Source organism: Carassius auratus, chromosome 34 (genome assembly GCF_003368295.1).
Source record: "Carassius auratus strain Wakin chromosome 34, ASM336829v1, whole genome shotgun sequence".
NCBI classification, from domain to species: domain Eukaryota; kingdom Metazoa; phylum Chordata; class Actinopteri; order Cypriniformes; family Cyprinidae; genus Carassius; species Carassius auratus.
Window position 1 is genome coordinate 19,278,319 of NC_039276.1, and position 15,314 is coordinate 19,293,632.

Here is a 15,314-nt window from a genome sequence, read left to right on the forward strand (position 1 = left end):
ATGCTTCATTCTATTGGACTGTATAAACTTTGAACTGCTCTGAATAAATCAGAATGGAGTAAGACCCAAGAATTGACGGCACTGTACCTGGGTGGGCCTGTCTCATGTGGTAGGTAACAGGGTATGGGTGAGACTCTCCACACAGCTCACAGATGGTATCCTTCTCTGGGCCTCCCATAGCTAACTGCGCCATCTCCCCAAAAAGGTTCCCCCTGGGGCGAACCTCCGCTTTCTCCTTCTTCTTCTTCTCTTTCTTGGTCTTCTTGCTGTCCTTTTCATTCTCCTTCTTTTTAAGGATAGCACTGGACCCCGGACTGGGGAAGATCATATTCTGTGAAGCCGCTTTTATGGTAGCCATGGATATGTCCTCCCAGAAGGCTACTAGGTGCTGGAGGGTGAGAGGCAAGATGGACTTAGACCTCACAGATGAGTGGCTGGTCATCTCATAGGAGACCACATCACTTTTTCCATCCTCGCACTTCTCGGGCAAGGGTGGCTCTTTTAGCATGGACAGAACCTTGTTCTTGTTGATGCTACCCATCTTGGAAATGTCCGGGCCATGTGGTGATATGTTGAACATGTTGAGTGCCGAGGAGATCTCCAGAGAGTGGCGGTTCTTCAGTTTGCTCTCCTTCTCCTCAAAACCCTGCTGGCAGCTGAGAGAATTGCGGATGGGTGCATGTTCTTTGGTCAGCTCAGGGTTGAACTTGAGGAAGGAAGAACATGCCATGGCATCATGCACTATGCCCTCATGCCACAGGAAGGCAGCAAAAACAGCACGGGCACATTCTGCAACAGAAGGCGACATGGCTTGCTTGGCGGGTTCAGTGGGACGCACGTTTTCACCCTTAAAGAGTGGTCCCGATTTGTCTTTTTTGGGTCTCACATGTCTGCTGGAGGTTTTACGGCTGACTTTGGGTGAAGAACGACTTTCAAGTTCCTCCTTTACCGGGGCTTTTCCGATACTAAAGTGGACCTTGGAGGAGCCCTCTTCAGCATTGTGCAACTCTGCATTCTCATCATTGACTTCATCGTTGGATAGCAAGGTGCTGGACCTACACACCTCCACCACTTCACTATGGAGGTTTTCCTGAACTACATGAGGAGATGGGGCTCGGTTCTCTGCATTGCTGCTTCCTCCTTTGCTCTCTTTGGGTGAAATTTTTGGCTTGGGAGACGTAGACCTGCCCCTCAGAGGTTCCATGAGAGGAACCTTCTTCTTTCTAAGAGTGTCAGGGTCTAGCGTATAAGAATCAGATTTAGATCTCTCACGTGGAGGGTCCAGGTGAGCTTTAGAAGAAGGACTAACTTTAGAGGGCAGGTTCTTATCATGAGGAGAGGAAGAACGTGGGGAATTGTTGCTGGAAGGGCTAGATCTGCCCGAATTTATGGTTTTCTGTTTGGGTGAGGAGGAACGGGAGCACGAGTTTGGAGACTCAGCCCTAAGGCCTGGGGTTCGGCCATCAGCTTTCAGGGCTTGTAGAGTGTTGTGGTTAGGGGAATGCGAGCGGCTGTGAGAGTCAGACCGCAGTTTGCCGGTGTCTGATTTGAAAATAAGGGCCTCGCTGGCAGACAGACTCTCATTGTTCTTGCTCTTCAACTGGTCAACAGATCGGCTAGAATGACTGTCTGTTTTGGAGGATCGACTCTCTTGACGATGCTTGCTGCCTGGAGACATAGACCGACTGGCCATGTTATCCCTGTCACCTGTGTATCGTAACACACCATCAGTTACCAAAGTGCAACTCAGCAACTCGTTTGTACAGGAGGCACTCCAAAAATACTTGTCAGGCCTTTTCACATACTTAAGAATAACAACAATAATAATTAAAAAAACAAGACAGTAAAAATGACAACTGAAAATGTAAGGGAAAAATGTATTTACAACATAAGAGGAACTTAAAAAATAAAAATGTAAAACAATAGAAGTTAAAATGACATCTACAAGAATTGACTGAAATCCAAGAATGAGCTTACATTTAAATTAGCTGACCAACATTTATTTACATAAGAATTAAAGTTTTCATATGACTTTAAAGGGATAGTTTGCCCAAAAATGAAAATTCTTTCATTAATTACTCACCCTCGTGTTGTTCCAAACCCATAAGACCTCAGTTCATTTCTTTAACACAAATAAAGTTATTTTTGATGCATCCCGAGAGCTCTCTGACCCTCCCATAGACAGCAAATGTACTACCATGGTCAAGGTCCAGAAACGTAGCAAGGAGATCTGTAAAATTATTCATGTGACATAAGGGGTTCAACCGTAATTTTACAAAGCTACGAGAACACATTTTATGCTCAAAAGAACTTCGTTTCTTGACCTTGATAGTGGTAGTACCCTTGCTGTCTATTGGAGGATCAGAGAGCTTACGAGTTTGGAACAATATGAGAGTAATTAATGTCAGAATTATACATTTTGGGAGAACTATCCCTTTAAAGTAGCAAATGTATAGATATTGATGCAAATGGAAAGCACCCAGGTCAGATAAAACGTTTTGTCAAGCTTGTAAACCTGTCCCCAGGTATATTCCAAACCACTACATACTCTGTTGCCATGCCTAAGAGGCCAAATAAATGGACTGTGCAAGAGAGGATGACACGAAACCCCTCCCTGTAATGAGTCTCCAGGGTGCTCCCAGGAGAAGACATGCATTACCCACCCTTTTGTCTGAGAACAAGAGATGAGAGAGCGGTACCAGGGCCGGTCGCACTGCTTTTGTGCACACGCTCACGTGAAGCAAGGCTGCGTGATGAAGCATCTACAGCGGAAAACAGTGGCAAGGAAAGTAAGCAAATAGGATTGAACTAAGGAAAACCATCAGAGAATGAGAAAGAAAGTGAAAGCCAATGAACAATGGAGACTGGAAAAAGGATTGTATGAGGAAAAAAGGACTCTGAAAAAGGGCCCAGTTTGCACTTGATATTAAAAATCGTCTTGGGTGATCTAATCTCAAATGGACCACTGAGAAATCACAGTTTACATCTGGTATTTACATGCATTTCAAAGTGGTCTGTAACCACTTTGTTTTCAAGGGGAGGGGGTAAAAGATTTTGTGACTACATGTATAATTTTAATTTTGAATCCTGTTCTAATTCTAAGGCAGCATCACAATTTATTTATTTTTTGCTTCTAGAAATACTTTAAAAAAGTTTTAATCTCACCCCAAAAACTGTTTTAAATGAAATGCTCAATATTTCAGTGAAGCTCCAACATTAACTGAGCATTTTAGATTATCTGAGCTTCACGAAAGAAGATCTGTGAAGTCTTGTTCATGTAGACGTATGATTTTTAAAATAAAATTTAATTCTTTTCTTATACATGTACAAATTACACAGGTAGTTTAAAATTAAAAACCCCTTGTTTTTGTGCAATGAAGTACTAGCAGTTCAGTAGGTGGATGGTGTTGTCTGGGATGCATTAGTATTTACACAACCAGCACAGTGTGGTGTGTTTCTAACTACTTTTGACTACTTTCAAATTGGCAGTCAAAAATAAATGCAACCCCATTTAAGCCCTGTTATTGGTGATTAGTTCACCCACGATGGATGTTAACACTAAGAGTAAACAGGGCCAGATGAGCATCTAGTTACTTGGAAAGATTTATGAATAGAGAAAAAGCAACAAGTAGAAGGACAGACACTGGGAGAGAGACAGAGACTGGTCGAAGCAGGCACAAGACTAAAACAAAACTGGGCATCAACCAGTGCAAAGAGGGTGGTAGAAGAGTGAGAACAAAATGTGAGGAACTGTAATGAATCTGAAACGCAGATTCAGAGTATTTTGACTGTGGAAAATATTGTGACACTTGCTCCTAAAATATCCAAATAACCCAAATTCATTTTTTGTTCTGCAGAACTATGGGTCGTGGATTACACTGGGGGATGCAATGGTAAAGCACTGCAAGGTTTTGATTGGGTGGACAGATTCCTGGACCTCTTGTTAACTGTTTAGCTAATGAATGATCAAATTAAGAACTGTACATTGACATGAAACACACACTGTTAGTATCTACAATAGAAACACAGAAGAGGAACTTAAATGTCATTGAAGTTCAAATGAGACGAGAAAGAAAAAAAAACAAACAATTCAAACACAGAAAGCAAGCGGGTGGACGCCGACAGAAAAGCAGGGGAAATAACCCTAAACGGATCTCAACACAGCCTATGGGATGCTAAACAAATAAGCGCTTGAGAACAGAACAAGCAGCACCTGTGCAAGCAAGCACCGCCACTACCTTACAGACGGACAGACTTACTCGGAAGCTGTGGATGCGGTTGAGGCTGCTGGGAAAGGGATTGTCCAAACACAAATGGGCTGTGGACAAGGGAAGAGGGAGGTTTGGCAGCTTGCTCAAATATGGAAGGAGCTGGGAGGAAAGGCCCAGACTGAATGGAATTCAGCATGGCACTCAGCCGGTCACCTGCAATGCGGAAGACAATGGGAGTGCTGTTGCTTATATGATCCTTAAAAGGAGCCATACAAAACGCTAGTCAGTTTAACGCCCCACACAAACACGCTCACTGGAAATAATGGGGTGTGTGAGTGGGTCAGCTGAACCAACGTGAGGGGAGTAAGGAATGGGCGGGGGAGCCGTAGGTCAGGTTTTCATGTTTTCATGAAACCCAGGTCTGAACACATTGGCAGACAAAGCCAATGCTCTGCTTTCATCCCTTTTATAGTGCAACTCATGGAAATTCTGTCAGGTTTTTATTTTTTAATTGCATCAAACATTTAACATTTTAATATTAACCTAACAGGTATCCTACTGAAAACTTAAATTCTGATTGAGTTGGTAAAGTCAACATGAAAAGATGATGTCTGACAAGTTATTAAGGGGAAAAGAGAGGGGAGGAACTGATTTGATCTCAGTAACTGTTTGAATCATAAAAAGTAGGCATTTCATATGAGAATAGTACATGTAGCATTGTTTGCAGTGAATTCTGAGAAGACTTTTTGACTGTTTAAGGTCAGGTTCACCCTAGAGAACAGGTCGAGGTATCCCAATAGATGTATTTATTATCATTCTTATTTCTTAACCTTATTTGTTTAGTGCTATCACTGTAACATTATCAAATTACTGCATTTTTAATTATTTGCAAATACTGGCAGGTATTTAGAAAGATAACCTGGACCTCCTAGGTGACACTGGCCAAATGCTAAGTCTTTTTAGAGAAAGAGCAAGATATTGCTTCAGTTTTTTTTCTTTCTTTGGAACATTGAGCAATTCTAAGGTTAATATTGACCTCGTGTCGACTTTTAGTCAAGAAGCATTTAGTGGGGCACCATAGTTATGTCAAGGGTCTTTTTTTAATTCAGATAGACTATATCTAAGTATAAGAGGAGATGAAGGACCCATCGGACAGCGGCCTATGGGTAACGCCACTAAGCAGCGGTGCATGAGAACAGTATGGTGAGAGCCAGTGGACAATAATTGGGTAAGACCCAGCTGCAGCACACAGAGTCTTGCCCATGCACACAATGATGCCTTCACACACCACAGACGACAGCCAAGACACACAGATCACAGCATGCACAGAGCTGAATTAAGACAAATGATTGTTTGATTATTAATTAGGGCTCATACAGCACTTTAAATTAATAAAAGACAGTGTTTTGATATCCACTATATCCAGGGCTTCATGAAGTTTCCAAGACTTCCCTGTTTTTGTAATTACTGGATAAGGAATTTAAAAGATCATCACATGTACAGTATTCACTAGCATTTGGGATCAGCAAGATTTTCTTTTTTTTTTTTTTTTTTTTGAAAGAAATTAATACTTTTATTCAGCAAGGATGCATTAAATTTAAAGGGACAGCAAAGACACTTAGAATAATACTGTTCTTTTCAATACTCAAAGAATCCTTAAAAAAATGCATCAGAGTTTCCACGAAAATATTAGGCAGCACAACTGTTTTCAGCATTAATTAGAAAGATAGCTGCTGAAAATTCAACTTTGCCATCACAAAAAAAATTTCATTTCAAATACATTAAATAGCATATCATTTTTAAATTACTATTTAAATAATTTATTTTGAATTGTAATTATCATAAGTATTATTTCAAGTAATAATGTTTCTCAGTACTCCTGTTTTACTGTGTTTGACATAAGACACTTCTTTCAAAAACATAAAAAATATGACCAATCCCAAATGTTTGAACGGTACTGTATGCATGAAAAAAAAAAAAAAAAGATTTATGGTCCACATTTAACCTAAAACGTTTTAAGGAACATATTAAAATATGAATACAACAAACAAATCCTGTATGGCTGGCTGTTCTACTACTGTTGGATTGGCATCAATTTTGTAAAGTAATGTTTAACATCATGAAACAAATTTACCAAGATATATCAGATTAAATATGACATATTTAGCATAAAAATGTTTCATTGGCAGATGCACTGTAATCATATTAAAAAAGGTGTTACTGTCACTCAGTAATAAATCACATTTTATTTCCACCTCTCCGGGATCTTTCCTCTCACCTTTGTTGTTGATGCCGTAGTCAAAGCCCTGCGCCCCGGAGCCGCCCACGCCCCTGTTAAACGTCTGGACTGAGAAGGGGCTGGGAGGAGGGGTCTGCGCTCCATGCTCCAAAATCACTTGCTCTGTTCCAGAGAGAAACAAAAAGCATTAATAATAATAGTCATCAGGAACTAACAGCCAGATGTCTTTCAACTTATGGTTTATGAATGCTCTTTCACATTACTGGTTTCCTGTTTAAAGGAACAGTCTCTTTTAAAGTATTCTTAAGTGGCCTGTTATTTCATTAATGTATTTTTTTTTTGTTTCTCAATAGAAGTACATTAAAAGTGCACATTCAATACAATTAAGTGCACTTTTTTTTTTGGAAGTGAGAGGAGTGTGTTTGCACTACCTTCGTCGTGACGCAGGTACTGGTTTCCCCCTCTGTCTCGGGCCAGAGACCAGGCCTCCCCATCATCACTCTCACAGAACTCCACCACACTGTTCTTATCCAGCTGAACCCAGGTGCCCTCCGGGTTAATCACCTGATACAGACACAGCTTCATTTACCTCATCTCTCGCGCTCTCTCTCTCTCACACAAACACACACCTGACCCCACATCAATCCAGAGGAGCACATCTGACTAGCAAACAAAACTCAGCGGAGATGCTAAAATAACGGCGCATGTAGAAATGTGAAAAATACATGCTGTACCATTCCATTTTTTATGATTTCTGCATTGAAACGGGAGACACTTGACTTGATTTGTGAGAAGAATAGCAGTATTTGTGTAAGTTGGGAGAGCGTCTGAGGACAGCATGACACACCACACCCTCTACTGAGAGAAGAAAGAGGCAAAGTCCAGCCCTCCATCATTCATCACACATGGAGACCGTTCAAACGCCATCAAACAGGTGATCACCAGAGCTGTGCACCATTCAGAACTTCCATTTCACTCCTGAATTTGAATTCAACCATAAAACAGGATGCAAAATTGTCATTTGAATTTAAGTAGAATTATCATGAAATACGATTTAAAGAAAATGCATATTAATTTAAGTATTTTGAATAATTTGTAGTATGAATTACATAAAAATACTACACAATATTAATAAAGTTTGAAATGCTATTTTTAGATAATATAATATAATTTACCAGAGCAGTATTGAAATGATAATATAATATACTAAAGTTTCTTCAGTACAGAAGTTATAATATAATATAACATAATATAATATACCAGGGTATCTACAGTAGGGATGGGTATCATAAAGGTTTTAACGGTATTACTACTCTTACCGATACTGCTTAACGGTCCGGTACTTTAAGGGTATAACCACAATTTGGAACGTTTTGCTCTCTCCGCCATCGTCATTCTTTGTATTAAGCAGGAGTTTTCATACTGTAAGGGGCCGTTCACATATCACGTCTAAAAACGCGTGGAAAACGCTAGGAGCGCTGCTTTTTGATTTTTTTTCTCCAAAGCCTTCAGGCACTTGCGCTCCTGAGGAGTCTGCCGTTGCTAAGCAACCATGACCTGCTCTCTCCATGAATACGCTGAAATTTCAGCAATGGATAAATGGATTTGCAGCACTAAAAACTGCTTGCAGTAGCTCTGCTACTAAATTAATAAAAAAATCCACATATAGCTATCAGCTGTTCCTTCATCTTGGCTGAGCTTTCAACGTTGTTACGGAAAAGGTGAGGAAGCTACATGACCTGCGGTGCGCTTGCGGCATTCTGAAAAGTTTAGATGTTTTAAACTCGATGCGGTGTGGACACGCCTGGAGAGAATGAGCTCGTCGCACCGCATGCGCGTCGCTTCCGTTATGAACGCGCATACATTTGAAATAATGAACTTGAGCTCGCAAAAGACGCGATATTTGAACGGCCCCTTACCCGTGTGTGTGCGCCGCGCTCGTTGTGGTGTGTGTGTGTGTGTGTGACTGACAGACAGCCTCCGCGGCGCGTATGAGAGATCTCGCAGATCTCACAGACAAACGTCTTAATATGATCGCACATCAGAAATGTTCGGTGAGATAAAATGTGCACGATAACATCATTAAGCAAAAATACATAGTACATTATTTTTTTTTCCCTCCAGTACCGAAAGCAGAACCGATAATGTCAGATCTTACTGATACTACGGTCTTTCATAATTTAGCCCCAGGACCAGTTTAATACCATGTTTCGGTACCCATCCCTAATCTACAGTACAGAAATAATATAATATAATATAATATAATATAATATAATATAATATAATATAATATAATATAATATAATATAATATAATATAATACCAGAGCTTCTACAGTACAGAAATTATAATATAATATAATATACCAGGGTATATTATATATCTAGTATTGAAATTAGAATATATTATAAAATAACAATGTAACATATAAATAACATGACGTATATAATAAATAGGCATAATTAATCAGAAATTACGCAATTATGTTTTGTTCCACAACATGTGCTTAACCAATTCAGCTCTTAATTCCACATGTATCTTTTCCTGTAATACCGTTTCGAATTCCCGTTCCACATCCTAATTCAATTCAAATACAAAAACTTGAATTGAAAAGGAACAAATTCTTAATTTTGCTCAACCCTGGTGTTTAGAAAGTGGAAACTGAGATGACTTCAAGATTTTTTTTCCGTCATCACTGTTAATAGGTAATTAGGAATATTTATTCCTCGTCACATCACACAGATTTTCCTACAGAGCATGCCAGATTATAGTGCACTGTTACTGTGCAAAAGCTGAAGCCATGCTTGGTGGTTCTTGAGAAGGGGCTTTAATAATGTGTACAGAACAACAACACACCCACGCCAGAGCCATAGCACATATGGCCTCTATCAGAAGACGCGAATGAAGAATTTGTGTTACAGAAACTGGAGAATTAGCAAGAAATCTGGCTAATTAGTCATTAATTGGCAGCCACAGTAACACAGTTGGGAGTCCATACCTCGCCTACCGCCTTGACTTTGTTCCCCAGAACTAACATTCCAATGGGGATACCTCTAAGGTTTGGGCAGCTTCTGATGTTGTGACCCGAAGGTCCGGTCTTCACTACCTTATAAAGACCCGGTCCGCCACCCTGGCCTGCGCCCAGGTCACCAACATTGGCGTCATGGGAAGGGCGGCCACTGGTCTCCTTTCCATAATCATCCAAATTTGACCTGCCCTCCTGCAAAACCAAAGGACACTTGTTAATTGAATTTGAAAGCAAGTGGTACACTCTAAAATTATGTTCTTAAAATATTCAATCTATTTGGGATAATAGAAAATTAGTCTTCATTTTAGGGTCAATAACAAAAAGGATGTCCGATATGATGAAAAAGAAAATAACACTAACATAATTTGCCAACAGCATGAATTACCTGCTTACATCAACAATACTGCTTCAACATACAAACAAGACAATCTTTACAAAGATCATCTCATCCTAACTGTAGGTTGTGGGATGAAGATCATTATAACACACACGTAGAAAAGTGTGCTCGGTTGACTACTACTATACAGACATGCTGTACATAAACTGACAAAATCTTTTCGACTTTGTGTGAGAAAAAAAAACCATGCATTCACATTCAGATTTTTGTTAAAGGAATACTCCCCCCCCCAAAAAAATTCAATTATTATTATTATTATTATTATTATTATTATTATGCATCATATTCTTTCTTTTTTTTTTTTACAATGGAACACAAAAGTAAAATTTTGAAGAATCTTTTCCAAAAATGGTTTGACGTCATTAACATCATCAAAATTATATGTCTAAATTATTTATTATAGACATATAATAAATAATTTTTTAGAGTTTAACAGATGTAGTCAATATTAACGGTCATAAAAGTGCGCTAAAAATAAATTCACCTTTTGTGTTCCATAGGAGAAAACAGCATACAAAATTAAAATGAGATGAAGGTGAGTAAATACGAACATTTATTTTTGTGGGTAAACTATTCCTTTAAATCCTCATGCAACTGACTTTCAATTGTTTTAATAGTGAACTAAGACATGAAAACGCAAGAAGCTTTACCCAAGATTAACATAAATGTAATGTAATGATCATTAGGTTCTTATAACACATTTAAAACGTGTTACTGAAAACACTGTGCATACAAGGAAACGATAATGAAATATTTTGTTTCACTCACACAATTTACAAAATTAAACATGCAACTCTGATGATTCTCCAAAAATCACTGGTGAAAAGCAAAGCAGCAGCCAAGCTACACACATCTCATCTTCTGACAACTCACCTGGGGAAAACAAGATAAGGTCGTCCAAGACAAAAAGTCGATATGCCTGACTCCTTGGCTAGCGCTAAAGATATTCTAAGCAACAGATTATAAGCAAGTCAAAACACGGTTGGGAATCACCTTCAATTAGAAACGCAGATGGTACGGTCTTTTTTTTTTTGGAAGAGATGGATTATAGTTTTCTTCACGAGTCAGTCAGAGAAGAATTTAAAGGCTGAGAAAAAGGTCTAGTAAACCAAACAAGAAGACTGATCGCAAATGCTCCAACTGCAGCACAATTTAAATCCCATCAAAACACGGCAAATGAAATATAAGTCACATAAGAAATATGAAGATGCATAATCTTCCAAAAAAGATTGGTGGTGTGTCATGCTGTTCCTACTGGGAGCCTAGACGCCATTTTCAAATCCAGAAGTAATTATACTCTCAGAATCAAGGCCTTGGGTTAGGACTAGGCTTGTTTCGTGGCAGAACCTCATCAAAGTTGCGGGACCCCGACAGCTAATTTAGGGTGAGAAATTTCAACAGATCAACCACTTTTAAACCGATTGTTGGAAAAGCCTAATTGTGCAGATGAATCTTTGTCTGTTCATGAATGTCGATTATTTCAGATGTGTTATGTGAAGAGATTCAAGTTTTTATTGGGCCGCACTGAAGCAGCTCATCCATCTATACTTTCATGACCAGGAAACAGCACAGCTTTGAACACTGATACTCATTATCACACAAGGGCTATTTTTCACACCACATATGATGAGTAACACCACAATAGGGCTGCACGATTAATAACACAGATTACGATTACAGCTGTGCAATAAACGAATCATGAAGCGTCAATGAAAGAATTTCCTGAAGCTGTCACCTTGTTCTCACATTCGAGTCTCCAAGTCTGCTTTGTGTTTTATTTCTGTTACTGAAGAAACATGACCTGACACTCAAAAAAAAAAAAGCTGTAGAAGCAAATCAAAAATAATAATGACGGCGTAAAACCTAAAACATGCTGGAATACGCTTCATAACTTTTGCACAGATTTTTGCCCTCGATTTACATTGTCATTTGGCAGACGCTTTTATCTAAAGCTACTTATGAATGAGGACAACAGAAGCAATCAAAAACTTACAGAAAAGAGCAATTATTTTCTTGACAAGGCATGTAATATTTAATGTGAACACTATCCATCAATCGCAATAAATAAATGCGTTTAAAATAAAATATAATCAATAAATTATAAACTTTGTCATAATCATGCAGCCCCACAAAACAATGTGCATGAGTTAGTGTCTTTCAACCAGGAGTTATTAAGACAAGGCACTGGTAACATGCACCCAACCCTTAACACTTTCCATCCTGGTCTAAGAGTGATCGTGCCCAAACTAAACTACACAGTAGCCCTAACACATGCAAAGACACATGTTGCTGGTCTCTCGAAGTAACTGACACAGCATGCTTGTAGACATTTGGGAGAGGGTCATTAGATGCCCATTATTCACTGGTTCAAAAAGAGCCAAACAAGCCTAAACATGACTGTAGTTAAGCTGGCAGTTACAAACCCCGTCCCCAAATGAGGAGAGTAGGAGCTCTGGCTAATCTATGAAGGGGGAGGCCTTTTACTTACGTCGACAGGGACCAGGAGGCTTCTACCCAGATGCTGGTTAAAAGAGAGGCACCAGGCTTCAGTGTACCCATTCATGTTGGGAACATACTTCTTAACTGTCTCATCATTCAGTCTGAGCCAGACACCATCATCATTGTGGATCTATGGGAAACAAGCAACAGAGCGGAGCCATGCCCTCCTGTAACTGCTAACACGGCCCTTGCACGAGCCTCCGAGGCTGCAGAGCCAATCGTGTTAATGCATAGCGCCAACCAATTGAATTTATAGAGGATGTCGGAAAATGAGATGCATCATGTACACAGTTTGAAGATTTATGTATGTGTTATTGGTGGTTGCCAGCAGGGAACAACAGGACCTGTTCATGGGTCTCATGTTGAGGCTTCAACATGCTCAGCACAAGCGTCATGTGCCTAGGGCTGGGTATCATTCAGAAATGTTCGATACTGATACCTTGACTTCGACACTTGTTCCTAGGGCTGGGCGATATGGAGCAAAAAATATATATCGATATATTTTGCTATCTCTCGATATACGATATATATCTCGATATCTTTATAGGAAAAATAACCCGCCAAAACTACTGCAAAAACAAATATGCCAAATATTACATGTTTAGGGCCCAATGAAATGTTTTATTTTTTTCTTCACTATATGTTTTATTGTTACCTAATTCTGTGTTTTAGCCTGTGTAATTATTTAAATGCATAAAAACAACTTAATTTTTTTTTTCTTAAAATAGCCTTACGTGAAATGTTTTTTCCCCTCTGAAATTCTGTGTATTTACATTTGTCTGGTTATCAAATGAAGGCATAAAATATTCATTTAATTTCTCTTAATTATTGAAAATTAAGCAAATACTTAATTAAAAAAATAAAAGTATTTTGGCAAATACTTTTATTTTGACGGGTTTACCTTTACAGTTCTGCTTATGTGAAACTACAGTCTATGATGTGATGTGACGCTAGTTATACTCAAATTAAACGGTCAAATGCTCATGAAGTGACTCTCAGTGCAGTTCTGGAGATGTTGTTCATGTGTTCATATCCTCGTTTAGTGAGAGGAAAGACGCCAAAATCACTGCGAGCATCACGTGCGTTTCCGTATGTGTAATAAACGAAGATGCGCTTCTGCACCATTCATTAACACAGACACGCAGAACATACTTTAAATAGACTTATAGGGCTTATATCCAGTCTAACAAGATTACATTACCTCAAAAACGCATAGTTTACACAAAGCCATCATTTCTATTCACTTTCCACTGATTTACACGATCTGATGTGCATTAGCTGCTTCCAGCGCTGTCTGAATGCGTTTTCTCTTCCGTGAACGCTGTTCTGACTCGGAAGAAGCTGCTTATTGTATTTATCATATTACGCGTTCATAAACCGCCCTGTTTCCGATGATGAACCTGCATTACACTTCCAGAAAAACATTTACAGGGATGAAAAATAAAGCTATTAAACACATTTAAAGTGAAAACACGTTTTCCTGGAAGCCTCACCAGAGCCAATCACTGATTTATGTATACATCGCACATTCTGCAGTCTTATTGGCTCACTGACTTTGATGAGAATAACCCCTTGGGTATCGAAATTTGGTACCGAACGACAAGACATTTTTCGAAACGTGATGGTATCAAGGCAATCCAGTTGGTGCCTAAAAAGTATAGAAGTTGATACCCAGCCCTACATGTTCCACTCTGAGCATGTGGAAAACGCTGCAGTGTCATCAAAGGGTAACTTCTACAAGTTTGCCACTTAACAAAACAGCAGGAAGTTTACACTACCACTCAAAAGTTTGGACACGGATAGAAAAAAAACTACAAACATTTCCTTACTATGCGTTCCGAAAAAGTAATTTTGGAGCTTATTTTAAGCATTAAACACAGATCCAAATACTTATTAGACATTACAATACCATTCAAAAGTCTGGGGTCAGTAAGATTTAATTATTAAGAAATTACAGTAAGATATTAATACTTTTATTCAACAAGAATGCACTAAATTGATCAAAATGGATCAAAGATATTAAAGATTTTTATTTCAAATAAATGCTGTTTTCTACTCAAAGAATCCTGAAAAAACTTATCAGTTTCCACAAAAATATTAAGCAGCATTTGAACTATTTTCAACTGATAATAATAAGAAATGTTTCTTGAGCAGCAAATCATCATATCAGAATGATTTCTGAAGGATCATGAGACACTGCAGACTGGAGTATTAATGCTGCAAAGTCAGCTTTGATCACAGAAATAAATTAAATTTGTAAAATATATAAAAATATTTTACAATATTACTGTTTTTACTGTATTTTTAATCAAATGAATGCAGAACAAGAGATTTCTACAAACCTAAAAATATCTTATTGACCAAACTTATGAACAATAGTGTATATTAATATAAAAACAATAAATAGCAGCTATTAAAAGATAATAATGTAACTAATAAGATAAATACACAAAGTATTCTTTTAAAATAAAAAATAAGTGTGTCCAAAATTTTGACTGCTAGGTGTTTTTGTAATATATACATAGCTTGTCCTGTCAAGCAAACATCATGCAGTTTTTCCAATCAGGAGTGCTTTGAAAGGTCAATGACAAACGGTTGAGCCACGCTCCATGGTAAGGCTGTAGATGTCATGTGAACGGGTCTTCAGAGCAACCGACAGCACTGCAGATGTGAAACATGGGTCTAATAGGAGCTATGAGTGTTTGGCATGCAGCAATGGGCTTTTTAGAAATTGGCTGGGATAGATATTATCTGTTTGAGATTGAACTACAGCCTCAGAGTCTCCTGCATGTGAATGAAGCAAAGGATAGGCAAATAAATGCTTCCGACCAAATCAAAGTCAATTTGAAAGCATTTGAAAGAGTAGCAGAAAATGTTTTAAAAGCCTTTCGTTTTAAAACAGAGCATTAATTAATCATTCATAACTATGTTCACAGATGA

At 38.6% G+C, this 15,314-nt stretch overlaps 1 protein-coding gene across 14 annotated transcripts in view; it reads right to left on the reverse strand.

The window, feature by feature from the left end:
• The window catches only part of LOC113053452 (E3 ubiquitin-protein ligase MYCBP2-like), an 85,351-nt gene that overhangs the window by 12,976 nt on the left and 57,061 nt on the right, over window positions 1–15,314 (reverse strand). For 4 of the 14 annotated variants that reach the window (XM_026218485.1, XM_026218481.1, XM_026218483.1 and 1 more), the window contains 7 exons: window positions 12,364–12,504; window positions 9,449–9,670; window positions 6,882–7,014; window positions 6,490–6,612; window positions 4,260–4,424; window positions 2,664–2,762; window positions 88–1,707 (listed from right to left, as the gene is read on the reverse strand). In XM_026218485.1, the coding sequence (XP_026074270.1) occupies window positions 88–1,707; window positions 2,664–2,762; window positions 4,260–4,424; window positions 6,490–6,612; window positions 6,882–7,014; window positions 9,449–9,670; window positions 12,364–12,504 (2,503 nt within the window). The remainder of the gene's footprint in view (window positions 1–87; window positions 1,708–2,663; window positions 2,763–4,259; window positions 4,425–6,489; window positions 6,613–6,881; window positions 7,015–9,448; window positions 9,671–12,363; window positions 12,505–15,314) is intronic. The other 10 variants (XM_026218493.1, XM_026218489.1, XM_026218491.1 and 7 more) reach the window with 8 other exon arrangements.